The sequence below is a fragment of the Lonchura striata genome, chromosome 8, assembly GCF_046129695.1.
Source record: "Lonchura striata isolate bLonStr1 chromosome 8, bLonStr1.mat, whole genome shotgun sequence".
Classification (NCBI taxonomy): Eukaryota; Metazoa; Chordata; class Aves; order Passeriformes; family Estrildidae; genus Lonchura; species Lonchura striata.
This window is the reverse complement of record NC_134610.1, coordinates 35552720-35580582: the sequence shown is the minus strand read 5'-3', so window position 1 is coordinate 35580582 and position 27863 is coordinate 35552720. Positions and strand designations below refer to the sequence as shown.

General features: G+C 40.9%; 1 protein-coding gene across 1 annotated transcript in view; it reads left to right on the top strand.

Annotated features, from left to right (window-relative positions):
- BARD1 (BRCA1 associated RING domain 1) overlaps nt 1–27863 on the top strand; it is a 40060-nt gene continuing 12197 nt past the window's right edge. The window contains exons 1-7 of the mRNA XM_021537209.3: nt 1–155; nt 255–311; nt 3864–4009; nt 10575–11557; nt 18901–18981; nt 19672–19844; nt 26794–26902. Of these exons, the coding sequence (XP_021392884.2) occupies nt 1–155; nt 255–311; nt 3864–4009; nt 10575–11557; nt 18901–18981; nt 19672–19844; nt 26794–26902 (1704 nt within the window). The remainder of the gene's footprint in view (nt 156–254; nt 312–3863; nt 4010–10574; nt 11558–18900; nt 18982–19671; nt 19845–26793; nt 26903–27863) is intronic.

Here is a 27863-nt window from a genome sequence, read left to right as displayed (position 1 = left end):
ATGAGGGAGGCGCTGCGCGGGCGCTCGGGCAACCAGCCGGCCCCAGGCAGCCCCCTCCGCCCCGCCGCCCCCTCCATGGCGCCGCCCGGCCACCCCTGGTCTCACACCCGCGTGGCGCTGGGGCGGCTGGAGAGGGCACTGAGCTGCTCCCGCTGGTAATGGATGTCCTCCTTCCCCCTTTCCCCACTAACCCCGTCTTCCCCCACGGGTCCTGCCGTGTGTGTTAAAAGTGCCGCGCTTCTCTTTGCCCACAGCGGCGGTGTCCTGCGGGAGCCCGTGTCCCTGGGGCAGTGCGAGCACGTCTTCTGCCTGTGAGTACCGGGGCTCGCCTGCTGTGGGAAGGGCGGGGAGGTGGGCAGCGCTGCGGCCGTCCGGGGAGCTGAGGGGGACGGCAGCGGGAGGGAATTGTCTGCTTGTAGTGGGGTAGAATTCCAAAACAACCTGCAGTTCGCATCACCCTCAACTCCTTTCTCCCCACGTAAAGAAAAAAGAGCAGCTTGGGAAGGCGTTTCCTGTTTCCAGCCTCTGCCACCAGAGGGTTGGGTGGTGCTTGTTGTTGGTTTGGCCTTCTACCAAGACTTTGCTCCTCCAGTTCTGCCTCCGTGCCTGTTGCTGTTTTCACACGCATCCAAACACGTTGGCAGGCTTACCTGTGCTTAGAGTTGGTCAAATAATCTGACTGCTTCCAAAAACTGATTTAAATTAGACACGTTCTGCCAATACGGTGCTTCTGAGGTGGTGGTGGTCTTGTCGCCTGTCATGGGACAACTCTCTGCATTGTCACTACAGGCAGAGGCTGGAATGTTTGTGCCCCAGAGCTGCCTCTGGGTGAGCTGGGGGAGCCTTTTGGCCACCGTGTATGTGGCTGCTCTTCACGGCATGTACATACAAACCCGGGGAGTTAAAGGGTCTGTCTTAAAGTTTCTCTTCACAGCATAGGTGTAAGCAGTCTGATAAAATCCTACCTTTGCTAGGGTGAAGGAGAAAGATGCTGTCTAACCTCTACTTATAAACCAGCATAGATACTCAGCTTTGTCCTCTTAATCTATAGTCAGTATGTCAGTTAAAACTGAAGAAACCCTCCCTCCCTCATGGATGTGTATCTGCTACCTATCTTCAGCTGCACTTTTCTAATAGGAGTTTTCAGTGTTGAAGGCCTGAAAGGTAAAATACAAGTAGAATATTTACTGGCTCTTTAAGGAGTAACTGATTATGGGACTGATTATGAGATGCTCTCAGCATCTCTTCCTCCCAGTATGCACATGCTAAAAGGTGCACAGTTGATGAATTTCTCTCCAGACACGTGTTCTTTCCCAGCTGTGGCCATTAATTGATGTAGAAGAGTCTTGAAGAGGGACCTTTCACAGGAGCACATAGGGACCGACTAGGGGGAATGGCTTCACGCTGAAAGAGAGCAGGTTTACATTGGATATTAGGAAGAAATTCTTCCCTGTGAAGGCAGTGATGCCCTGGCACAGACTGCCCAGAGAAGCTGTGGCTGCCCCAGCCCTGGAAGTGTCCAAGGCCCGGTTGGATGGGGCTTGGAGCAACTTTGGGATAGTGGAAGGTGTCCCTGCCCATGGCAGGGGGTGAAATGAGATGGGCTTTAGGGTCCCTCCCAGCCGGAATCATTCTGTGATTATGCTGTTTGAAGGAAATACTTAAACTACTTATTTCATTTATAAAACCTGTCTACAGGTTATTTTGTAAAATAACTCCCAGAAACTTGTCAACATTTTTTATAAACATGAACATGTGGTTTAATAAATGTAATTGTTCAGCTGTTGGGCATCTAAGGCCTTGTGGTTTTATTTTGTTTTCTAGGTCATAGATTTAAATCACCCACTGTTAGTTAAAGTTTAAAGTTAAAGTTTTGTGAGGTTTTTAAAGACATTGCCAAATATCAAGAAGACAATGCAGTTTTGTATTGATGAGGCTGGAAAGAACAGTTAACAGGAGTCTTAAGCAATCATTAGCAGCTATTTCTTGCTCCACAAAAAGGACTTGCTGTTATCCGAGTTATTGTTGTGCCTGATCTTTTCTCTCTTGTATGCATCACCTTTTAGCAGCAACTTCATCTGTCCTTTTATGACTGCTTGTTGGGCAGTGGCTATTTTTAAAAATAAACCTAAGAAAATTCAGATTAATTTCTTTAAAGCAAATTAGGTATTTTCAATAATATTTTCAGCTACTATGAACTACTTTTAAAACTAAATTACATAAAATCACAATGTATTTGCCACACGTTTATGATCTCTCCAGGTTACTGCTATATAATTTAGGACTCAGGTGTTTGCCTGCATATTGTCCGTTGATGTTTAACTGTTTAAAGACAAACTTACAGTACTTTTTTTATTACCCTGGAGTCAAAATGAGTTAAATTCTGTTCTATCTGGAACTTTTAAAGGAACACTCTCAACTGTGACTTTAGTTTTGTTACATTTACGTGATGTTAGGTTTATGTTGAGTTGAAGTTCTGTTATGTTTAAATTCAGCCGGGTTTAGGTTCTGTTAAGATTGGTTTCTGTCAGCTTTGAGTGTTGAGAACTGATTCAGGTCCACTGCTGAGGCCAGACGTTTATTGACACACCTGGGGAGGATTGGGCCAAGTGGTTGGAGCTGGCTCCTGAAATATGGAGTGAAAGATCTGAAACTAATGAACTGCAGTACTCAGGTCACACATAAAACAACCTGTTCTCCCTCACCATGGTTTTGTCATGGACAGGGGTATTTATGAAGATCAGTTTCTGCAGTTTTGTTGGGGTAGCTGTGCTAGGTTACCTGGAGTCATTACCAGTTGACTACAAAACCCCAACAGCTGCAAGTAATTAAGAGATGTTGTGGTATGAAGATCGTTCTGCATTTCCTTTGCAGGGCCACTTACAGGGGGGAGAAGCCTGAGGCCAGCTTCCCTAGAGAAGGAGTCCTGGTTGGCCCTTCCCTTTGCTCCCAAGGGATTTGTCAAATGTCATCTAGGATATGTTGGAGCCAAGAGTTGTGCTTCAGTCTACCAAACACAGAAGTTCCTCAGCCACAAGGGTTTCTGCCTGTTTAAAGCACAAAACATACCTAGCAGCAATTTTTCCATGAGTAGTGGTCAGGTTACTGAGCTGTTCAAATCGATTCAGTTTTGGCTGTGTGGAATTATAACCTCTATTTAATAGGATCGATGGGAAATGTAAATGGCCCTTGAATGTTGCAGTTCAGATGACAAATCATACGGTCTTCTCACTGGCCTAATCAAAAGAAAACAAGATTTTAGGCTGATTTGGGGAGAGTAGTATTTCTGAGTAAATCTGTTTCCCCACCTATCCCGTTGTGATCATCTGACATAAATGCTATAAAAGAGAGCAGTGATAAAATACTCTGAGCACCTGGAGATCCTCGTGGGATTTCATACAGAGAAATGTTCACAGAGATGAAACTTTTTCACAGCATTGAGCATATTTTAAGTAGGAAAAAGTGGAAATTGTAGTTTACTGTGGGTTGGCTTTCTGGCACTTGTTTAAAAATGGAAGGCTGCAGAATAGCAGCTATAAAAGAATTTGTAGTTTTAACAGTGAAGCCTAATTGTTATTAGTCAAACAGCAGTGGAGCTTTTGAAAATTTGGTCAGCTTGTGAGGCACTGTGTTTTTTATGATTGTCCTGACAAGGCTTTGGAAGCGGGTTGCTTAATTTTATGTTCAGCTTGTCACTTGCCATGATAAATACATCCTATCCTGTTTGTGACTAACTTGTGTGGGCTTTCCTACGGTGGTTTGTCAGTGCTAAAGTAAGAGATCCTGTCTGGGCTGTGAAATGGTTGATGGTGAATGCAGTAGGTAACTTCCACGGGATAATGGGCTTTCCCTTTGCCTTTCAGGTCCTGTGTGGGTGACTGTATTGGCACCGAGTGCCCCGTGTGCCACATGCCAGCCTGGGTGCAGGACACACAGATCAACCGGCAGCTGGATAACATGATCCAGCTCTGCAGCAAGCTGCGGCAGCTCCTGGGCGCCGACGCCTCAGGTGAGATCACCCAGCTCCCCGGTGGCTGCAGTGTCCATGCCACCCTGTTTCATCTCACACAGCTTTACAGGGAATGAGCTGTGCAGCCCTGCTTAAAATTCCAGGAGGCTGTTCCAAATCATGTTGGGAAAATTTGATTTGAAGAGAACTGTCTGTATGGTTTGCTTGTTCTTTGAATCTGTTTACTAAGAAATCCACGTGAGTGGGTTAGTCCATAATTCATTAGAATCTGTTTTCTAAAATTAGATGAAAGTGGGAGAGATTGCTGAGTCACGTGGCACAAAGCAGGGGCACAGGTTGTCATATCTTATGGGAGCCCCAGTGTGTAAAGTTCTGCATTGTATTAGGGGGGCCCTTTTAAAGAATTAATGCATGTCTTCTCCTGCCTCTGGGTTTCTGTGCACTGAGTCGTGCCTGCTGTCCCAGTAATTTTAAGTTCAGGGTTTTTACACATGGGAAAAATGATCTATGTTCTTTGCCTAAAAAGGAGAAAGAAGAAAGTCTTAACTCATTTATTTTCTGATCCCTAACAATCGGCTAATCTGCTGCAGTGAAGTTTTGTCATTGCTGACTGCTAGGAGATTGCAGAGAACATACTCTGGGAATTAATCTCTATCAAATTTTAGGTTGTTTGTCAAAGTAGGAAAAACTAGTGAAATAAACATAGGTGACTCTGTGTTTCTTCTGCAAGCTCAGAGAGGAGCATTTATGTAATACCAAGTTTTAGAAAACATTCATTTAGTTGTCAGATACAGAATAGATAATTCTTCCTTTATTGTTGCTTCCTAATATGTTTGTCTAAGTTAAAGATTCCTTTTCTATGTCTAGTCCCATCAGCACCTTCATTCATTTATGGACTAGCTCTTTATTGACACCAAAATGGATTTTAAGTGACGAGGCTTGAAGTCGGTGTCCAAGTGTAAAGGAATACATTTTATATAGGTATAAAATCCTATGGTGATTAAATTTTCTGGAGCATAGAAAACAGACGATGGCTTAAATAGGATTTCAGGAAAACATTTTAAGTGATGAAGACTTTTAGAAGCACACTCGGAAGAGAATCATTCTGAGAGGAACTATTAGTGATGCTATAAATAAAGCATTTAAAATACAACATGGTAGCATCATTGATACTGTCTAGATGTTTTGGAGAACTCTTAGAGATGGATTAACTCTTAAAAATTGGTCTGACATTTAACTGTACTAAAAATTGGATAGTACATTTAATCCCATAGTTCTTCTAAAATGAAATCTGTGTGGTGTGGCTAGGCCACAGAACTAAATGACGTTCTTTTTATCATCCCTTGTTCTGACTTAAAAGCAGACACAAAATAAGACTTTACAAAAATGTCTCATATGATATTATTTGGGAGATGCCTTTCTATCACTTGTAATCTTTGCAGTGTGCTAAGGATTAGCACAGTGGCCTTTTGGATGTATGATACTGAGAAAATCCTCCTGAGCTGGTAATAGTTCACTGTCAGGAACAGCTTGAATTCATCAGTAAGTGAGCACACCTCTAAGAACAACCAATTACATGTTGGGGGAAAAAAAAGTATATGGCTGAAAATCACAGGATATTGTAGCTTTAGATATCGAGAGTAAATTCTTCAGGATGTTTTGTCCCTCATCTCTGGCAAATCCCTCACCTCCCATTGATGACTGGATACATTAAGTTCTGCCTTGAACTTAATGTATCCAAAGAGAAATATGTTTGAGTTTGGAGAATCATGGGTTCTCTTCTCTTGTTAAGGACTTGCTTTCATGTTCTTACAGCACTGTACTTCTGTCAACAATATTTTCTTCTCTTTTGTGTTAGAAGGTCAAAAATTGTGCTTTATGTTCCAGTAAAGGAAATAGACCGAAAAATCAATCTTTCGGTGCAGGAAAGGAAGAGAAGCAGTTGAAAAAAAAATATTTCCATATATTTATGTCTTTTGCATATTTGCTGTGTATGCCTTGTTTTGTGGTAGTTGTGGCTTCTCTTAAATCTTGTTAGAGATCCTTGTTGACACTGAAATTTTTAAGTGCATCCTACTAGTAATTTTTTTGTCTCTGACAGAGCTAGTGCATGCAGTAAGTTGTGTGTGTTTCTTTTAAAAAAACCCATGGAGCTGCTGTGACTGAAAAGGATAGGGTTAAGCTTACACTGAATATTTCATATACTAAAATCCCTGTACCCTGAGGTTCCACAGTAGACATGAGAGGGATCTCACTTTGTATTCCATTGGGATAAAAATAGCCTCTGCCAGATAGCATGGGCATTGTAAGAAGCAGCAGCAAATTATTCAGGAAAGACTGCACAAAACAGCTAATACTTCCCTTTTAAATTAGATGGAAACACAGCAAATGATGCTCTTGGGGTGACTGTAGATGAATTGACAAACCTGAAACTGTCTGGATAACGCAAATTATCGGTGGAAAATTCAAGCTATAGGTAGGAAATGCTGAGCCTCCAAGTCAATTCACTTTAGAGGTTTTTTATGCTTAGTCTATAGCAAGATGAGGAGAGGTGCCTGACTTTTTGGCTGCCCTGTGCTGTACCTTCCTAAGGGAAAAGGGAAGCTGGCTGGCAGCCACCACAGGTAGGTTGTCTGCGCTCAAACTCTTCAGCTCTAATGTTGCAGTGTGAAAGACATAGGGTGCTGACATTGGTGGGATGATGGGTAATTCCTGAGGACTTGTGGAATCATGGGCATAGTGTACATAAAACACTATATTTGTTGATTTAGAGTTTTCTGTGTAATGTTCTTTAAAAATAAGAGATTGCTGTAAATTTTCAGAACCATCACCAACCATTTATAGTTGATTTTATGTTATTCTTTGTAGCAATCTGCTTCACTCTTAGGAGTCAAACAAAGCCTTCTCCCCTCTTCTCATGCAGAGCTACACCTTGCAAGACTTGGTCAAAGCTCCCAAGCTGGTGCTGATGCTGGTGAACAGTCAGCCAGATCAATCAGCCTTTGTTTCACATTAACTGGATGTGGAACTCCTGTTGTAACAGATTACATTGCATTTCATGGACTTGTGACATTTTTCATAACATCTAAAGATTAAGTTTTGAATAGCTGGAATTTCTCCCTTTCCCCTTCGGTGTTGAATACTTAACTTGCAAAATAATCACTCTACAGTGAAGGCACTAATGTTGCACAGATGGTACCAAAGCTCTTCCCTTTGATTTTTAATAAGGGACTAGTTTGTCAAAGAGATTTCTCAACTTCTGTTCTGAAACCCGTAATAGAGAAAAATTTGAAAGGCACACAATGTGCATCATTATATTCCTTTGATGCAGATTAATGACAGCTAAACCACATTTTCTAATTGCTCCTTTTTTTTTTCCCTGCACTGGCCTGCTATTGCACTACAACAGAACTTGGAGATGGAGCTCTAGTTGCAAGGCACTGACTATCTCTTGGTATTTTTGTATACTCTCAACCCTTTTAACACTTAAGAAATCCAACTCTATTAAATGTCAGCATTGAGAAACTTGGCTTATTATGTGCAAATAACTCTAATTTAGAAATAATTCAGTTACTACATAGTGTAGAATGTTATGTTTAATAGGTAATAGAGACTGAATTTACTGCATTTATTATAGGCTGATTCTAATACTGTTATTGTGGATGCTCTTTATGCTATTGCAGATGCTTAAAATCTAGGATTAGTAAGGAATGCTCTATTGATTTACCTTGTCTAAACGCCTCCCTGAATTTTTTTGTGAGGACACTTATGTATTAAAAAGACAATTAAATTGAAATCATAATAATTTTTTTCAATCCTGTTGAGATCCAAGCTCTGGCTTCAAACTCGGAGACAGCAGAGAATTCATTGGGATTGATTTTATTGTGAGCAATTTTCTCCGAAGGTACTTTAACTGAATGAACTTAGCCACCAGATAATACCCTCTTTATATAAATTAACATTTACTTATTAAATCATAAGAACAGCCTTTCAGCTTCTTGGCTCTGGATCTCCCCTCTTTATTTCTCCCTCTTGCAGCTCTCGGTCCATCAAAAGATTTGATTTTCAGGGAAGGTGGATTGGCCATTTATCCAAGTTGGTTGGGCTCCCTACCTTGTATGCTTTGGAAATGTAGGAGGGGTAGCAGAGTCTAAGAAAAAACAGAAAATGCCGTTTCCTTCCCTGGCTATGCAGGGCTGGCCTCTGGATGGGGTGGGTATTTTATCAGGATATGGGCATCTTCTAATCATGTCCCATGAGTGCCTCCCTGTTCTAGAACATGCAAAATACTCTGTTACACCTCAAGGAAAAATACTCCTGGGAAAGTATTTATTTGGCACGTTGTATTTTCAGCAGGTTTTTAATAACCTGACTAGTAAGCCCCTGCTTACTTAACAGATCAGTTCAGGAAGCCTTGTGGTGGATTTCTCACAGCCTTTCCTGCTGCCAGGAGTGGTACATCCAGTGTAAATGCTTCATTGTGTTCTGCTGCTTTAGATCATACTTCTGAAGGACAGTGCCTTTGATTGAATTTGTCACTTGGACTTTAAAGTCTTGCTGTGCTATACACATCAAAAAGAATTCTGACCATTGTAAAATTGTTGCACAAATTACTTCTGCAAGCCAATTTTATTCTTTCTCTTTACTTGGGGATGACTGATACTTTCAGCAAGGTAAATATTTTACAAGGAGACCTGCTAGTTTGTGTAAACACTGAAGGCAAGATGAGTAAATAGTAACTTGTGTTTTATATTTTGCATCTGTTTGCAATCAAGCCCTTCCTTTTTTTAGATGTTACTGTCAGAATGAGATTGGATATGTTCTCAAGGCTAGCTAGTTCTGAGATTTCAGTCTTGATTTCAGTGCTTTTTTTCTTGTTTGCACTGAACCGAGCCTTAGAGGAAAACCAAATAGCTGCAGTTCTGTACTTGATGATTATGTTTAGATGCCTAAATGATTGATTAACTAACCTCAAGCTGTATTCTTAATGACACTTGGTCTGATGGCTTACATATTCCTCTAACTAAATCTAATATGTAACAGGGTTTAATTTGAGGGGTAAGTAGTGTAATTGAAATCAAGATTAAGGAAACTAACTTCGCAATATTGCTTTAAAAGACAACTGTGAATGTCTATTTTAGTGTTGAATTACTAGCTACATGGTTCTCTTTTAAGTAGAGTTTCAAATGCACTTTTTTGTGACTAAGGGATTGGAGCCAGTGTGTTTGCTGCTATGAGTTTATCCCAGCTTGCTGTGAAAAACTGGCTGTAGTTACTAACACCAAAAATAGAAGAGGAAGTATGGAGATAATAAATTACCCATAGAAACTGAATGCACTGAAGTGAAAGTGATAGATTGTTGCAGTGAGTGTCTGTCACTTTTAATAATTGAGATTTTGTATTGTTTATTTCAAGAAAGCTTAAAACCCTCCCCTCCCTTCTAATCTTGGTCTTAGTGCTGCTTCAGAAAAAAAAAACAGAACAAAATTCACGTTGGTTTTGTGTTTGATTGCTATAAATCACCAAGACTTTTGTGGGTGGTAGTCCCTGAAGTTTGAGGCAACAGGAAGAATGAGTTCTGCACTTACTTTGGAGGACTTGTCCAAATAACCTAAAATAACACCAGTTCACAATGAAGGAATTGGTAAAAAATCTGCTATGGTTCTATTGTGGAAAAACAAAACAAAACAAAACAAAAAACCTATTAAATTAGTGTCTAACTTTGAGGTCACTTTATACTTCTTAATTTATTCTTAAGCCATTGAAGACAGTATTTATGTCCTCAGTCCTCGTTCTCAACTGTTATTTCATGTGCTGGGAGTACAGGATATTCTTCCATCATCCTGGTCGTTGTTTTGTAATGTGCTCCATGGTGTGATTTATAAAATTGCTCCACTGCATATTTTTAAAGAAATGTTTGAGATCATCAAAATGCTTGGCTTCTTTGAAATTATTTACTGCCCAGGGGTAAAGGATCAAATGGCGGACACAATTGCTTACAGATTTTCTATATTCCTCTGGTTCATCTGCTATATCTGTGGAATCAGTCAAAATTTCTTAGGAATGTTTGACATTTTTATAAGGATATTGTTTTTGCTTGCTTACATCTATTTTTCCTTTTCATCTTTGGATGAACTGCAATATCTCTTTAGAAAATAGTTTCTGTGCTCTTTTGGGTATGCATGTGTCTCTTCATTAAACCTATTTCCCAGGAAAACTCTGAGAAAACCAACTTTTGTCCTTTTCTGACCTTGTCAGAACTCTGCTGTGCACGTGCTGTGTTGTGAACTGAGGGAATTTCTTTGCCAGGATGCTCACATGCCTGATGGATACCTGTCACTGCACTGGGATCTCTGAGCTCCAGAGTGGCAAGTGGCCTTGCCAGGGCTTTTAAATACCCTTCGTGTGTCTTCTCAGGAGGGTGACCTTGTCAGGGCTTTTAAAGCCACTGCATGTGTTTTCTCAGAAGAAATGAAGGCACTCATAGATTGTATTTAGTAACACTTCATCAATTCTTGCAGGTGTTTTTATGATCTTTTTTTTTGTTTTGTGAGGTTCTGAAGAGTACTCCATAATTATTTTTACCCTTTCCTCATGCACTTAGATTCAGCAGAGGATACATCCACACCAGCTGACTCAGAGTTGGAAAAAAAGAGCAAGAAGGAACAGATAAAGATGTGGTTCAGCCCAAGAAGCAGGAAGATTCGATGTGTTGTGAACAGACGTCAGGCTGGGACTAAAAGCAATGACCTTGGTCAAGACACATCTTCAGTTTATGATTTCTTTCCTTCCCCTCCTCATGAAAAGCCCTCCAAGCCAACAAAAAGACCAACTCAAAGACAGATTAAGAAGATGAAGGAGAAACATCTAGCAGACATTAACAAAGAATGGAGCTTAGAGAAACCTGAGCAGAAAAGAGCCAAGGAGAAGACTCCCAAGGAAAAGTGTGTGACCATCTGCAGTCAACCAGTAGTGCTGTGCACTGAGGAACCAGAGAGTCTTGAAGAAAGACCTCAGCAGGAGTCTGTGAAGGAAGCTGACTCCATCAGTAATACAGAAGATGTGGAAGTTCTGCCACAGGTGGAATTCCCAGAGAAGAAAGATAACAGTGAGGTTGCGTACTCTGCACGAGATAGCAAGGAAAAAAATAGCGCTGAGGCATTGCTGTCAATGGCAAATGAAGTTACACCTTTGAAACGTGGAAGGGAGCAATCCAGACTTCAGGGTACTCCTCAGCCTAAAAGAGCAAGAAGTGAGAGGGGCATTCCTGGGAAGTCAGGCGGGCAGTCTGATGGCTTAGAGGAGTCACTGGAGGGCTCCCCCATCTCCCCAGCCACTGAACAGACACCAGTCCAGACTTCCTCTGCATCCAAACTCACTGACACTGGAATGAAGACAAGATCTGCAGCCCTTCAAGCAATTAACAGTCCTCCACTTTCAGAATCTCCCTCTACCCCATCCACTTCTAAGACTTACAGTCAAGTAGCAACACCACTCAGTCCTTCTGTGTTGAAATCCCCTGGTGTCAACACAATTGCCAGAAGAAATTACAAGGGAGAGACTTTGCTCCATGTTGCTTCCATCAAGGTAGGTCCATCATCTTCTAGTTCAGCTTTCAGCAGTGGTATAAAAAGACAATGTTTTAAAAATATTCTGAAAACCAGTTACTTCAGAACATCCTATTTCAGGGAGGGAAATCTCACTTTGTGATCTTTTTTTTCTAGGTTTATTTGGAAGTTTCCAACCTGATTCTCAGATTTCATAAAGAAATGACTGTTTGAATGATCAGAGATGGGTGTACTTGGAAACTCAAAGCATTACAGTGTCCATTATACCTGTGAGTTCTAGGAAGTGATAAGCATTTAAATGTTTTGGCCTTGTGTGCCAGAAAGCTGTCTCTGATTTGTCACAAGGAGTTTAGGAAGTATTTCAGATCTTACTGAGTGACCTTGATCAGTTCAGTCTGAGCTGGTAACTTAGCCAGGACAAGATCTGAGTTATGTACATGAAGGTAACTGTGAAACTATTAGTTAACTATTATATGAATTCTGAGATCCACCACCTGATGCAAGTGTTGACTCAAGGGGAATGAGGTGCTGTATCCTGTGATTCCCATGCTGAGCCCTATGCTCTGGAGGGAACGGACAGAGTTGGGGTGTTCTGAGTTTTATGTAAAATCAGTATTATTCTTGGAATGACAGTTATCATATCTTAACCAGTTCCTGGTGTGGTAGAACTTCATGGGTTTGCTCTTTGCAGGGGCTGTCCTTGCCCATTACTTTGTGAGAGGTGTTAAGAGATGTCCCACTCATCAGCTGCACTCATGGCAGCTCCCTTCTGAGAGGTCATTTAAAAGAGTTTGTAGTCTGGCAATCTAAATGTACTTTGTGCTAAATCATAAAATACAAATGCCATGTGGTTAATAAACTGCATATACTAGAAGAATTGATTCCTCTATAAGCACCTGACATTTATACAGCACTTCTGTCTGGTGAGACAGAGGCTGTTCTTGATAAATAACTCTGTCCTCTTTCAAAGGCATTCTAATAAGCCACTCCTGCTGCATGAGACCTTTTTAAATGGAAGTGTCAGCTGAGCTGGGTCGAGTTCAAATCTCGTATTTGATGTCATTAATATGGAATTAGGGGGGAGAAAATGAAACACTGTCCTCACAGGACTCAAGAGCTTTGAAGGACAGATCTCATGTCACCTCTTGTCATAAGTCCTGCCTATTCCTCTTTATTAAAACACTGTTTACAAATTACCCTTCTGTGATTTTTCTGGGAATTTGTAGTGAATTGCAGTCATGACTGACTGGTTCTGAAAAAAATGGATCTGCCCTGACAAGTTTTCACACAGGTATGGTTTCCAGCAAAATGCCTGATGTTTCTTTGGATCACAGGTATTTCATCTACGAAAACAGCATCCCTGCAGCTTGTTGAGACTGGGAGTATTGGCATATTGGTGATATGCCAGTAAGGTTTCATTGCAAAGCATTTTGATGATAAATGAAAAATTAAGCAGTTCATGCTGTAGACAAAAAGGATAAACATGTTTTGATTATTGAAGTTCAGCAGTGTTACTGGCATTCCTTACTGGCATTGTCTTACTGGTACAGCCAAAAAAAAGCTGATTTCCAGCTGGAGTGTGGGCAGTGGGATGGGCTTTTTCAGTCCTGCGAGTTCCTTTCGGTGTTGTCTTTTGATGTTTATAATTATTGAGCTAAAGTGGGAGATGGCTTCTGTTCCTCATTAGTTCTGCTGTGGTTTTTATCCAGCAGCTCCATATTCATTGAGGTGCTCCTTAACAAGGGCTTGTGTAGCTAGGTATGGCTTCAGGGTGATCCCAAAGTTTGCTTTGAAAAGGAACTAAAATAACACGAGGAAAGTGATCCCTTGGTTATGATCTTTTAACTTGCAGGAACCCTGTATAAACTGATAAAAGTATCTTGTCAAACTGATCTTGAAAATACCAGGCTTTATCCTTCTGTGTATTTTCAGTGTGGGGTTTAGATTTGTTGGTTTGGATTTGGTTGCTGGTGGGTTTTGTTTCCTTCAAATTAGATATGATTTTTTCCTGAAAGATGCATTTCTCTTCCAGTTTGGTTTTATGGGTAATTTTTTTGTTGTTTACACAGCCAGTAATGTTCTTCCATGTGTGTAAAGGGAAACTGACTTGTAGCTGCCACCCTCCCCAAAATTAAGTCTAATTCTCTGGGACTTCATTAATTATAAAAACAAATCTGTATTATTTTCATTAGCTGTTAGGGTCCAATACCCAGAATTTAATTAAAGTTAATTGAATTATCCTCTTTTTCTTATTTAAAAGAGATCATAAGCAACGTTAGCAGGCATGAAAACTAAGTGTTGTGCTGTTTATAATGATTCTGAAGGATTTTCCCCATTTACTACTACTGCTAGTTATTATTTCATTGAAATCAAAATGGTTCTCAAGAAAGATTCTAGTGTGGATGAACTTAATGTTGAGTGAAACTAATAAATGAAAATAAATGTGATCTTGCTGTAGCAACCAGCAGTCATGTTTAACTTCATAGTCATTAAAGGGGAAAATCCCAATTAGTTAAAATGTAAAATGTGACCTATTCAACTCTGAATATTCTAAACTAATGGGAAGTTGCCCCATCAACACCCTTCCACATGGGAATTTTTTTTACAGTAAGAGAACAAATTGTTCCCAGGACCAGCTTTTCCCTGGCAATTAAGTCACAATACAGCACCACGTAAGGAGTTAGTGCAGAGTCCTAAATCTGCTGTGGACAGAGGAACCCCCAGTTCCTTGGCACTGCATGTCAGGTCTGGGTGGTGCCTGTGCTTCTTCTCCTGCTTTGCTGAGGGAAGTGATGAGGCAGAGCACAGTGCAATTGTGCCACTATGGATTCCAGGGAGAGGGACAGTGAACTGCAACACAAGAGGGTAACGGGACCTTGGCAGCAGCCACACTTAAAAGGAGTGGATGGGAAATAGCTGGGAGAAGGCTTGTGATGCTTCAAGTTAGAAGGAAATAAGGAGTTGTCCCTCTGAGGAAAGAAGAATTTGCCTCTATGCAGAGCATCTACTGAATTTGGAGAGAGGTGGTGTATTTGGGCAGTTTTGGTTACCCCCTCTTCCAGAGACCCTTTAGTTTTGCCAGCTCATGATGGTGTTCCCTCCTTGCACTCTCAGGAGGGCTCACAGAACAGCTTCACCCATGGCCAGCCTGCTGTGCTGGACTCTTCATGGTCATTATAATTAACACAGTAAAAGAAATGTGAGATAATTCCTTCTGGGCCTGCGAGAGTGCTTCTTTTATTGCTTTGTTACCAGTTAGCAACACATTAGGAAGGAGAGCAGAGAAGATGTTGTGGTTTTGTGAGCATCTGATGGCAAACATCAGGATGGCTTTTAAATCTTGTTTTCAGGTGTTTGACCTGAAAACCACAGTCAGCTGTGCATTCCTTGCTTTTGGGACTGGATCTGTGTGTCGTGGTTGAGAGATGGGTCACAAGAAGAACATCTCCCCTCCTGGAGAGAGGAGGTCAAGGCAAATATGAGATAGTGCACTGGTTTCAAATGCAGGACTTGAGAATATGGAAACTGGCCCTGAGTCAAAGCAATCCATCTTCCCAAGTGCTGATTTGGAAGCCTGGAAACAAATTAGCATTTCTTTTCCGATAATGCTTGGTTGTTGCTTGTCTTCTTTCTGAGGCTGCTGGGTAGCCTGTTGCATGGTTTCTCTTTATTTTAAAGGTTAAGCATAGCTTCTTGTATGGTTGTTATTGGGGAATGGTCTGCTGTGTAGGGAATTCATTTGGATGATTTTGAGGGGAGAATCTTGCAGGATCCTGGGAAGAGTTCACAATTCCTATAAGCTCTTTAGTTCGTATTTGTCGTCCTTGACCATTTGAGTTGTAAAAAATCTAGTTCCCCCACAGCTTAAACAAGAAAATGGCATTGTGTTTAAAAGGGGGTCTTTTTTGTTCATTTGTTTGACCTAAAGATTACAGTTGCTTGATTAAATTTGTAAATAAAAGAAGAAATATTTGGTTGAAGGAGTACAGCTTTTTAGCTTCATCTTCATGTACTGTCCTAAATTAGTTGGATCTCTCTCATTAACTGCTAGAATATGTTTTCTGGTAGAATGCTTTCATTTATTTAGTAATTTGACTTTTCGATGAAAAACACCTTGATAAATGGAAGTTGTAAAGGGCAAAATGGAAAAAAAAAACCTGTGAAATAGGACTAAAAGGACACTTGCAGTTCTTAACCACATGTATTAAATTCAAGACTTGAGGGAAAAAGATAAAAAACCTCCAACAACCTTGTGTAAGCCCAGCTGAGATGGTTTTCTGGTCTTATGCCAACTGTGGCTGCAGGAATGCAATTCTTGGGAGGAGGAAGTGCTAGAGCCCTGTAACTGCTCCTCGCTGTCCCGGGTAGTGCCGGCTCCAGCTCTGCCAACAGATGGCCCCAGTGCCTTTCCTGCTTCTCCCGTTTCCCCAGCTCCGGGAGCTGCGGTGCCGAGGAACAGCAAACCCGTGGCTTTACTGCCGTGTCACTACAGCTGAGCTTTGTTATGAGCATGAAATGTCCTGAGTTGTGTTTGTTCCGAATGGATAATTCTGCATTCTGCAGTAGCTCCTGCCTCTTCAAGAGCTTGATGTAATCCTTCATTGATAATTAGATTTCAAAATAAACACTTTCCTGTGAATTCTTAATGGTAGGAGCGCTTTTCTACCTGGTGTTTGCCTTGTTCTCCCCTTCTGAGCAAGAAGTGTCTCCACTTAACATTTCCCCTCTGTTGCTGCAGACTGCTAAGAGGGTCTCTTCTTGTGTTCCCTGGTTATGGCTTCATGGTGCAGACTGGTGATTTTCCTGCTGCATCAAATATACTCAAAGAGCTAAATGTGCAAAATTAATTTCAGCATTAGTCAAAGCACATCTTTATGCAGCATGTTGGAATTAGTCATTCCATAGTAATAGGTGTAGTTTCTTCTGGCCTCTTGTTGAGGGAAGACATGGAATTGACATATTTGTGTCTGGGAATTGTACCTCTGTGGTTTTTACTCTTTCTTGTTTAGAATTTAGCAAAGCATTTATTAGCTTATAAACGTCAGTAATTCCATCAACTTTGATAGAAGTGGCCAATGTGGAAAATAACCAAGCCACTTTTATTTTTACTCTTGGATCACATTTATTTGACTTGTCATCTAAACCTGGTATTAGCCTCTGGAAGATTCAGGCAAAATGGCAGAGGCATCTATGGTTGCATTTAATGATCTTACAGTCTTTTCCAACCAAAATGATTCTGTGATTGTGGTCCTGCTTGCAGGAGGGACTTGATAACATGTCTATTAATGATCTGCCACTTGATATTTTGTTGTCTTTTTTTAGCTAAATGTTCACCTTACGGTGACTGACTGAAGAGCCTCTGAGGACACAAAAGGCACATTCTCCTGGCTCTGTTTTGTTAACATCTCCCTTGTAATCCTGATTGGCAGCGCCCATCCAGTCACTGCACAGCTCATGACAGCTTTCCCTCCTTGCTGTCACTCTCAGTGCTCAGTGCTGGGTGTAGGGAGCAGGTTCCATTTACAGATGACATGATGACAATATTTATCTTCTGTAAGCAGCAAAACATCAATTTTCTAATTTTGACATGTGCCTGGATTTAAGTCACGGGATGTTGTCAGTCTTTGTGTCCACACCAGCAACGCTTCCTTTGATGAAGCCACAGCAATGTTTTACAAATCGATGCTCACATAACTGATCTGAAAAGCTGTGATAGTATCTGATGCCCACACAAATTATTAGCTGTGCTTCCTGCTTTAAAGCAGTACTCCTGAAATGTCAAACCCTTTGCAGTACATGTTTGCAAACTGAACTTTAAATGATAAGCTCAGCTCTTGCTCATTATAGATAATTGTGTGTTCTCTCTGTCGGGAAGGATCTTAATGCTGAGCGCTGTCTTGGCTGCCTCTGAGTAACTCCTCAGGTTTGATGTATGCCTGTTACCTTGCAACCATAAAGAATATGCTGCTGCTAGAATCCTTTAATTGCTTTGAAAGGTAACATTTTGCTGGGACATCCAGATTGTGAATATAACGCATGAAATTTATCTCTGATGTGCTAATTTGCTTGATGGTTGTAAAGCCAGTGAGCCTCAGCATTTATTTTGGTGAATTTTGAGTTTGCAGTTGTTGCTTGGTGGATTTCTTTTTGCAGTGCAGTCTGTCTTAATATTTTTTCTGACTTAAAGAGTAAAGATTAAAGCTATTTTGTTTTTTCAAAGAGTTTCTCAGTAGCAAAATCAGATTAAGTTTGTTTTTATTGTATTTAAAGCTTAATATAATCTTCTCTCACCTTTTCCAAGGCTTGCTGTGAGTAGCATCTAGGCATTCCTTGACTTTCCAGTACTCAAAGGCATTGAACTTGATATATAATAAGTTAAATTTCTGTCTTTCAGATTTTTTTTTATATTGTATATTTGACCTTAGCAAGGGCTACATCCCAGTTTATATATTTATAGTCTCTTCATTTGGGATCTCAGTACCCTGGGCTAGGCAAAGTGTCAGCAGTTGCCTTGAAACACTTTATTTTGCCTAAAATAATAATTTAGGCCTGCACTGCAGAGATCTACTTGCTTCAGCTTCCACAGGCACCTTCTTACCTATTTATAGCTGCATCTGGATATGCTCCAATCTTATTACCAACTTTGCTTTTCAGGGTGTCAAAACCTCTGATTCACAAATTCTGCCCTTTTGTTTCCTTTGCCTCATCTCTATTCAGCCTCTTTTCCTTAATCTGTGCATAAATTTCCACCCTTTCCACAACTCCTTGCTTACAGTGAAAGCTGAGTATAGCATTTTTCCAAAAAGCAAATTAAAACTATTTTGGTAGATAACTGTCAGAGGAAGTGTCAGTGAGATTCAACATAAAGTAGTAATTGCAGTGTTAAATAAAACTCTTCCTTTCGTGGAAAACCAATTTCTAGAAGCTTGTCAGGCTTATTAATTTATTTCACCTATGTTTTCAGACAGTTATTTAGATTAGCTTGAAAAAATCCAGTCTGAAGGACGAGGACATTCTCGGTAAATGTTCCTGACTCTAATCCTTCATTTTGACTGTAGTGGACAGATTGCAATTAGCACAAACGTTTCCATTTATTTTGAATTAACTCTGTTACATGCATAGTTTTTATCTAGAAATAAGTATTTGTGTAAAATGTGTGGGTGGTTCTAAATGAACAGCAATGATTAACTGTGGTCTCCAGATAAGTTGAGCTTTTGTTGTCCTGACAATATCTACATCGAAGGCTTATATCATTACATTTTTATTACAGCTAAATTTATAATTGTGCATCTCTCAAATTTGTGTTGTATCTCTGTATTTTCTTCATTACTTTTTCTTAACTCTGTTTTTTTCCCTGTGTAGGGTGACTTAGAAGCTGTGGAGCAGCTGCTGAAAAACGGTGCAGATCCCAATGTCAAAGATAATGCTGGTTGGACACCACTGGTGAGTGTTGAAGACTTTTCTGTCATCTGTCTTCTAATCAGATTTCCCTTCATCCCTCTATTCCTCTCTGCATAATTCTCTGTCACCTAAATGTGTGTGAAGGGAGCTGAAATATCAAAGTGAAGAAGTGATGATAAACAAGGTTAAAAGAATTCATCAGCAACCACTGACCTGTCCAGGTGTCGTTCTCCTTTGCTGGGGTGTAGGGCAGGCCATGAAATCAATCAGCCTGTGACTCTGCAAATGCAGAAATTACAACTAGCATAACTCGAAAATTATCAATTCAAAACAATGTTGTGTTTAATGGGTTCCTAATGTCCTCAGTGGTTTGAAAATATATCAAGTAGTGGAGTGAAAAAATTGCCCAATTGAATTACAGAAAATAAACAAAAGGTTCTTTTCAACCATTACTTCTTCCTCTCCTGCAGAATACTCCTGATAGCCTGTACTCTGCAGGGTTTTGTTCCCTGTGGTCTAATTTGCACACAGTTGGCCTTTGTTCAGTTCTTCTCAGGGTTTTTTGTCAGTGCTGGGTTTCCAGGTAAATTCCTGTCAGGAATGTAAGGCAGTATCCTTTCATCATCTTCCCTGGCCATCTGCGAAGTGCTTGAAAGTGAACGAGCTGCCTTGAGAGGAGTCTTCCTGTGAGTTCCGCTTCACCTGAGCTCCCCCTGTGGCTTTTCCCCCCAGCACGAGGCGTGTAACCACGGGCACAGGGAGGTGGTGGAGCTGCTGCTGCAGCACCGGGCGCTGGTGAACACCACGGGCTACCAGAACGACTCCCCGCTGCACGACGCCGCCAGGAACGGGCACGTGGCCGTGGTGGAGCTGCTGCTCCTGCACGGCGCCTCCCGGGATGCTGTGTGAGTACACGGGGAGAGCTGCTGGCCCTTACCACTCTACAGCATCCAGAGTGGATGTTAAGTGAATATGAAACACAGCTAGTGATAAATGTGCTTTGTATGAAGTGAGGGCGTGGGTGTTAAATGTGTGCTCTGCTGTGCTTACCAGGTGGGTGTTTCCTTTCCTTTTGGTTTTGTCCTAAGATTTTCTGAGGACGCCTGAGTCATAGATAGCTGGAGTACTGGAAAGGGAAGCAACAACGTATGCACCCTAATCTTACACTTTCTTGTTGGCATCTTGTTATAGCTGCTGTCAGCTATAAAATGCTGAGCTAGATGAGTTTTGAACTGCTACAGCTGGTTTTTTACTTTTACTATCTCTTTACTTTTACTACGCTACTTGGTAGCAGAAGGCATTTTGCTCCAGTCTCTTCTGTTTTCACAAATGACTTACAAACAGGCTGAGGTTTGGGAATTTTCACTTTTGCCTTTCTGGATCAAAGCACTAATCCTTGGTACACCCTTTAATTAAAAAAAAAAAAAAAATAAAAGCAAAGTAATATTTTCAGTTGACTCTTCTATACAGGTAAGTCTCCTGAAACTTTTGGCATTTGTGTAGAGGAGGTGCTAAAGAATCTTTCAGTCTATGAATAACCCTGCAGCCTGTTAGTATTCTGGGCACTAAATGTAGTTTTTGGTGTTGTACTGTTGTTGTGCCAGGGCCTGCGTATATGAATTTGAGTTGTGTATAAATTGGAGTCCAGTGCAAGTTGTCAATAGGAGAATGTGTATAGAAACACAACAGGATGATGTTTCTGTGGCAGCCACACGAAGAAGCATAAACAAGTTCAGCTTAATCACTTCAGCTCTCAATATTCACACTCCTGAAGCTTACAGAATTAAGGTGCTTTGTGGGAAAGCATAGGGTTTTCATAAAGTCCTAATCTTGAATATATTAGAGTTTAAAAATCAACAAGACAAAGCCAAAACAAAGCAACAAGACTGACTCAAAGACTTCAGCATGAAAAAATAAAACAAGGATCAGTTGTTCATCTTCACATTGTTCTTGAGCAGCAAGGACCAGTGCATGTGGAAAAGCTGACAGCTTCAGAGATTTTCAAGCGTCTTGAATATGAGGAGCTGGTTGTGTCATGCACACTTACCATGTGTTTGTATGGTGTTTGAAAGCACAGCCAACAGCTTTGCTGTGGGGTTGTGGCAGGGTTTCAGCTCTGGTGGATTTGCACAGCCCCGGCTCCAAATGCCAGCCGTGGACTCTGCAGGGCTCCTGTTAGCCTTGGTCTCTGCTGCATGTGCTCACACAAACACAGGTCAAGCTGAACCTTTCAGCTCATTCTACATGAGCAAATATGACTCTGTTGAAACAGAAGCTTTTTAATCAGGGAAGGGGAGATTTATATAAACTTTAAGCCCTGCTTTAACTTTTCACTTGAATGTAGATAATGTTCAGTTAAAATCTCTGAGAATAAATGTAGGTGCCATTAATCTTTGTGTAATTTGTCTTGGTGCTGTGGCACAAATTCAGTCCTGTCCATCCCTCCTGGAATAATTTCTAGATCTTCTGTAGGCTCTCTATCTCTGGCTGAAATGCCACCATGTGGATTGCAGTTGCACTGATGATGGAAAGGGGTTGGGGTTTTCCCTCCCCTATTTTTACAGAGATAATTAAAGCCAAAGAGAAATAGATGTACAAGCCAAGTGTTCAGGCTTGCTCTGCTGAGTCTTCCAAATGCTGTCAAGAAATGATAGAAACAAGAACAGTGTGTCTGAGACTCCTGAGAATGCCTCATGCCTCCCTTCCCTCCTGTGCCCCAATAGCTTCCAGCAGTGAATGCTGCTGTGATCTTTCCCCGGATCATGACTTTGCAAATCTTACAGGGTGTTTTTGCAGCCACTGCCTCTGCCAGCTGTAGTCCTAATTAAGCAGTGGTTGGATTTGGCTAGGTAAGTGGACTTGAACCTTCTTGCATATAGAAGGTTAATTATTTTTCATTTAGTTAATTCTTTTTTCGTAGTAGATATACAGATACCCTTATAATGGAGTCACATCTGACAAGAAGCTTGTTTTTCTTCAGTGACTTTCTCCTAGATCTTTGAAACCAGCTGACCACAGTTCTGAAAGCAGAAGATGAGAACAAGGGTGATCACTTAAAATGGTGCAATTACAGTTCATTTCATTATGGCTAGTTATAATTGGCATCTTTGTACTTAATGTTCACCTTCACATTATTATTTTACGTTTTTTACAGTAGAAATTGAAGCAGTGATGAGTAGAACTTACATCTCCAAGGCTTATTTTCTTGAGGAGTGCTTTAACTTGAGAGGTGTGCAGTGTGTGAACTAAGACTATACCGAACCAATTTTATCAAACAGATAAATTGGTCTAATTTTAGTTCACTTTTTTTCTCTTTGGTGTATAAAACCCTTTCTAGTCCTTTTGTAGGCTCTTGAGGCTTACAGTGAATTAACTTTCAGCCAAGGAGAGGGCTCTCCTTAATGTGGTGGGATAAAGTGATTCTTCTGTATCTCACAGGAGCAGGGAGGAAAGTTTGATTAGCTCACTGTGGTTACTTACGTGTTTTACTTTAGCTAAGCTAAGTAAAATGTGCACATGACGAATGCATTCAAATGTTACTTGGGACACCATGAAATATATAGTGTGAAACCTCACAGGAGTGACTGATGTCTTGCTGCTGTCTTAACAGTAGAATTAACTCGGTTTTGTGTCTTAATGTCCCTTGTGTGTTCAAGACTTAATCTACTGGAACAAAAACAGTTTGCATTGAACAGCCTGCTTAGGGCAGTAGTTTGGAAATTTAGCATGATACTCAGTTGTGCCAGGTGAAATTTATTTTAAAGGTGTGCAGTAATGACTGACAGCAGGTCCAAAGGCAGGCCAGACTCACTGGTCTGTGGAGGGATGTAGGATTTATTTGGAAGCTACAGCTGCTTCTTGGGAGACCTCAGTGGGTGAGGTACAACCCTATCCACAGAGCTGAGACTTTGCCATTTCAGATTTAGTTATCAGATATTCACAGACCCATCAAGTGGGCACATTCCAAGTGCCTTTCAGGCTGTGTTTTTCTCCTTTCATGTTAACTTGTAGTGCATTAAGAAATAGCTCTATATAACAGGAAGCAGCCACATATCTTTTGGACCAAGCAAGAACAGATGAGGGCTTCCTCTTTTGCCAGAAATTAATCCTGGGATTTCCTTATTCCTTGGCAAAATTTCTTTTTGGAAATCTGTGACATTTAATAGTTGTGGCACTTCAGTTGTCCACAATGTCATTGAAGTTTTCCCTGACTGGGGGAGATACAAACTACGAATGAAAAATATTACATGAACCAGTGGACCTATTAATTGTCCTACTGGTCCTGTTAATTTTTTTACATTAATCTCCTACACATAACTAATTTTTATTTCTATGTCTTTTTTCAACATGCTTGAATTCTTTTTTCTTTGCTTCACAGCAAGCCAAGTGATTTGAAAAATTAGATCTATGCATTTGCAATTTCACAGTACTTCCTAAATGCTTTCATTCAAATGGACTGTCTTTACAGTTCTTCATGCACAGTAAGTTTAGCATTAGTAAAAACTGTTGTCATGCACTATTTTTTAGGTGTAGTGATTGTGAGTCTGACTCTGAACAAACCTGTGGGAATGCTTAGGGCTAGACCATGGTCCTCAATTATGAATGGCATGGGGACAAAAATTACTATAACCTGCAGTCATTCCAGCAGTCATTAGACCCATGGCACTGATGTAATTTTGTCTCCTTATTCTGAGTCAAGATAGTGCAGGTCTTTGCTGCCTAAGTAGAAGACATTGTGTTGAACTTCCTGCTGACATTAGATTAATTAAAATCCTGTCTCTGTTTGGATATCTCAGATGGTCTTTCTGGCTACACAGATTAGGGTTTTTTTCCCTCTGTCAGGTTCAGGAAAGGTTTCTACTTAGCACATTCTCAAAATCCAGGTGCTGCCTGGAGAGCTCTGAGCCAGTCAGATTTCCACATGGGAGTTGGTGGTCTGGAAGTTAAGAGACCTGGCTGCAGGATTTCCATTCACTCCTGAACTCTTTTGTGGGGCTGGGGCAAAACTTGGTTTGTGGAGCTGCTTAAAACTCCTGATTATAAAGAATTACAAAGTATTATTTCATGGAAAATCATACTCAGAAGATTTGGTTGAGTTGCTCTTCACTGGGGTCCTCTTTGTTTTCAGCACAGCCATCTCAACTCCTGGATTGGATTTGTTCCAGCTGTAACAGCCCCCTACTTGTTGACTGGCTAACAGGAGGCTGCTTGCACCCAAATGTACATATGACTCTGGAATGTTAAAAAAAAAACTTCCAGAAGGCCCACTTGCCTTCTGGTATAAAGAAGGATGCCTTGGGGACCTTGTATTCCAGCTTAAGCACTTCTCTCTAGCAGAAACAATTTTGTCTTCCTGTTGAGTGTGGAGCTTATCATGTGCACTGGACCCATTCCCAGCAAACCCAGATTTGTAGGAGGAGCACACAGAGTTATTGGTATTTCTGAAAACACTGTTTGTGTGTTAGGGTGGATGTAATATGCATGTCTAATTTGGTTTTGAATACTGGGTAAAAATTCATCTTAGAACAAAGTGAATTGTTTCCCTTCTTCAGCTGGGTTGGATAAAGATGGATGTGAACACCATTTCCCTAAAGCTTCTGTTTCCCATTCCTCTGCCTTACTAAAAAACTACAAATATAGTTTTCATCCTTTCTCTTTGAAAAGTAAATTACAGCACTATCATACTTGAAAATCTGTTGTTAGGATGTGTTCCTGGGATTGGTTTTTATTATGTAAACCCTCTTTTCTCCTCTTTCAGCTACCTTTCACAGTCTCCTTAAACTCAACAATCTGTTTAGTTGCAAATATTCTAGACTCTTAAACCATCTCTTGTGCTGGTGTTCCTTTTTCAGACCTCAGCTCCAAAGATTGTCACAATTTAACTATGCCACCTTAACATGCAACAAATAGCCCTTCATTCTTCAATGCTGAATAATGATGGGCCAGCATATCACAATACTCTAGTAAGAAGCAGCTAAAGCTTAAAACTGTAGGAGAAAACTGTAAGTGAATACAGAAGGAGGATTTGTACAGTTCAATTGGCAAAAAATGTTCTGTATTTAACTGGTCTGTGTATTTTTCTATGGTAAGTATTCATGAGTTTTTTCCAACAGTCAAGAACCTTACTGTGCCTTTGGAGGGAAAAGCACTCCCAAATCTCTACTACTGACATGCAGGGATTCCCTCCCTCTGCTTAGCTCACAGTGAAAGGTCAGCCAACTAGTCTAAAGGTGACTTTTGGGGTGTTTGATGATATGTTTATATATTTCCCCTCCTCTCTGGATGCATTGTTCAAAGGAACTTTATCTTGCAGCAGTTTGAGTTGAATATTGGCCTTATTTAAAGAAAGGGCAAGAGCTACCCTGATGATGCATGACAAAGGAGGAACAGCATGACAATATTTAATGGGCTGCAACTCCCAGGCCTGGGCAGGGATTTAACCAACTGTCTTTCAGCTGCAGAGTTTGTATTATGCCTGCACTGTGCTCATTAGTAGCACAGAAGAGCTTGGGATGGTAATAGTGTAAAATACCATCCCGGGCTCTTCTGTGGGGGATTTGTGTGGATTGTTGTTTTCCCCAGGGGCTGTGTTAGTGAGCAGTGCTCAGCCAGGGGTACAGAAGGGTGCTGGGGTCAGACTCATCTTTCAGCTTAGTGCTGGCCAAAGCCTCCTAGTTAAGTCAGAGTGGAGACTTAATAATTTGAGCTGCTCTTTGGGCTGGATTGGGTTACGGCCTTATGTGGAATTCCCTGTAAAGCTTCCTGGATTCCTACTCTGAACAGAAATGTGTGGCCAAGAGAGAGCTCTTCAAAGCAGCAGTGGTCCTGTGACCTCTTTAAATGTTTCATTGTTTAATGGCTAAGCTTTCCAGGTTTCAGACTCTGAGTCAGAGCTTGGTTCTCATGACAATCTTCCCCTCCATAACGAGCTCTTATTGTGACTTTGGAGAGCCAGAGCTGCCTGAGGTGGGCAGAAGAGGATCAGCTGCAACAGCCATTATTCCCACAAAGGGCAAAGCAAGTAGAATATTTCCCCAGAGTGCTGGCAGAGGCTCCTGTTTGCTAATGGCAATGATACCTGTTCTGCAATTTCAGGCTTTCATCCCCTCACTACTGTCCTGCAGCAGCAAAGCTGTGTGAAGAAGAAATTGAAGCCATGGCTGAGTTTGATGTGTTTATAGCAATCACCTCTGTCTGAGGAGTGCTAAAAGAGGAAATCAGTCTGGAAGCACAACTAATAACTATGAGGTGCCACCTGCAAATCAATAGCTTTGAACAAAATTGGCAAACCAACTAAAATCTGACTGAATTGGCTATAATGTGTTCTGTGGAACAGTACACTGATGGAAAATGAGATGTACACTCAGATTTTGGAAGTGCAAGGGTGCTGTGGTTCCCAAGTAGGAAGCAGATAGCTTTTCCCATAAAAGCACTACCACATCAAGCTCCCATGTTTAATACACTACAGAGAGTCTTCTGACATGTCTTTTATGGCAAATGGATAAGCCAAAAATACATTTCTTGGTTATATGACTGCAATGAAAGATTAAAGCTGAAATTTCTGGGTCTTGCAAATGATATCAAAGTGCATCTTGAGACAGTTTAATAGGGACTGTGGTTTATTTAACTGAACATTCTGCTCTGAACATCCCTTACTCCTCAGCCGAATGCAACAGCTTGTAATTCAGTATCCATCTGTCTTGGATGCAATTCTTACTTGAAGCTTTGTGCTTTTAGCTGAAATTACATATTAATAAGAAAGTGGGAGGGAAAGCTACCCAGCTAATATGCCTGGTTAGTTAAGAATCAAGTCACATTTTATTTACTTATACCCATCTGTGCTTGTTTTGCCAGTAATATATTTGGTCTGCGGCCTGTGGACTATGCAGAAAGCAAAAAGATGAAATCTGTGCTAATGTTGCCACTGAAGAATGAATCATTTTCACTTAACCAGCCCTCTGAGGTAAATGTCTGTGTGGGTTTGATTTTGTGTTTTGCTTTTCAACAAAACAACAAGCCATGAGTTCTTCCTTTATATATTGAAGGCTTGGATGTAAATACAGTACATCGCCTCCCTTACAGGGAGATTTAAAATAGGCTGGGAAGCTGTCTTGGACAGTGTCTCTAGGATGTATGTGGAACACTGACAAGCTATGAAGTTCTGTGTTACAGCTTTATGTGGGAAGACAAAAGATGTTTCTTGTAATGTGATTTTATTATAGGAGAGCCTGTGTTATTCCTCAAGTATCAGTGCTTGAACTTTGCTATTGATGTTGTTTTTTTGCATATCTAAATTTGTTCTGCTTTCCAAACTGTCTGCAGGCAGCAGCAGTCTTTGTTCCATGTGCTTTTTGTGTGCCTTTAGGAGGCTGTTTCATTATCATCCTTTGTCCAACAATGGAAATATCAGCTTAGCAGTAGGACATAGCTTTTGGGAGATTGTTCTGGGGTTTTTGTTTTTCTTTTCCTTCGGACAAAGACTTCTCAGGACTTGTAACCAGAATCAGGTACTCAGATTTTAGAGGTTACTGTGTTATGAAATGCTTTGTGCTTCCTAATGGAGGAGGATTAAGCTGACCTGGTTGACAAGAGCAGCTGATATCTACTCCAGCCCCTACAGCCTGCAATGATCCTTCCTAATTGAGGTCACAAGGTACCCAGTGGCCAAAAGTAAACTGTTGCACCTAAACCAGGACTTATGTGGCTGTTCCTTCCACCTGCAGCAAATGCAAGATGTAGCTCATCTGTGCCAAACAAACCATTTTGGTATTTGCATTTGTTTTGGGGTGAGTGTGTGCGCCATGGAATGACTGCTGGCTCACATGGATGACTTGATCCAGAGCCTGAGGCTGTGGGGTAACTGGATCTCAAAGGTGTGTTTGTGCTATGGAATCTGGAGGACTTGGCAAAATCCAGAAGCTGAA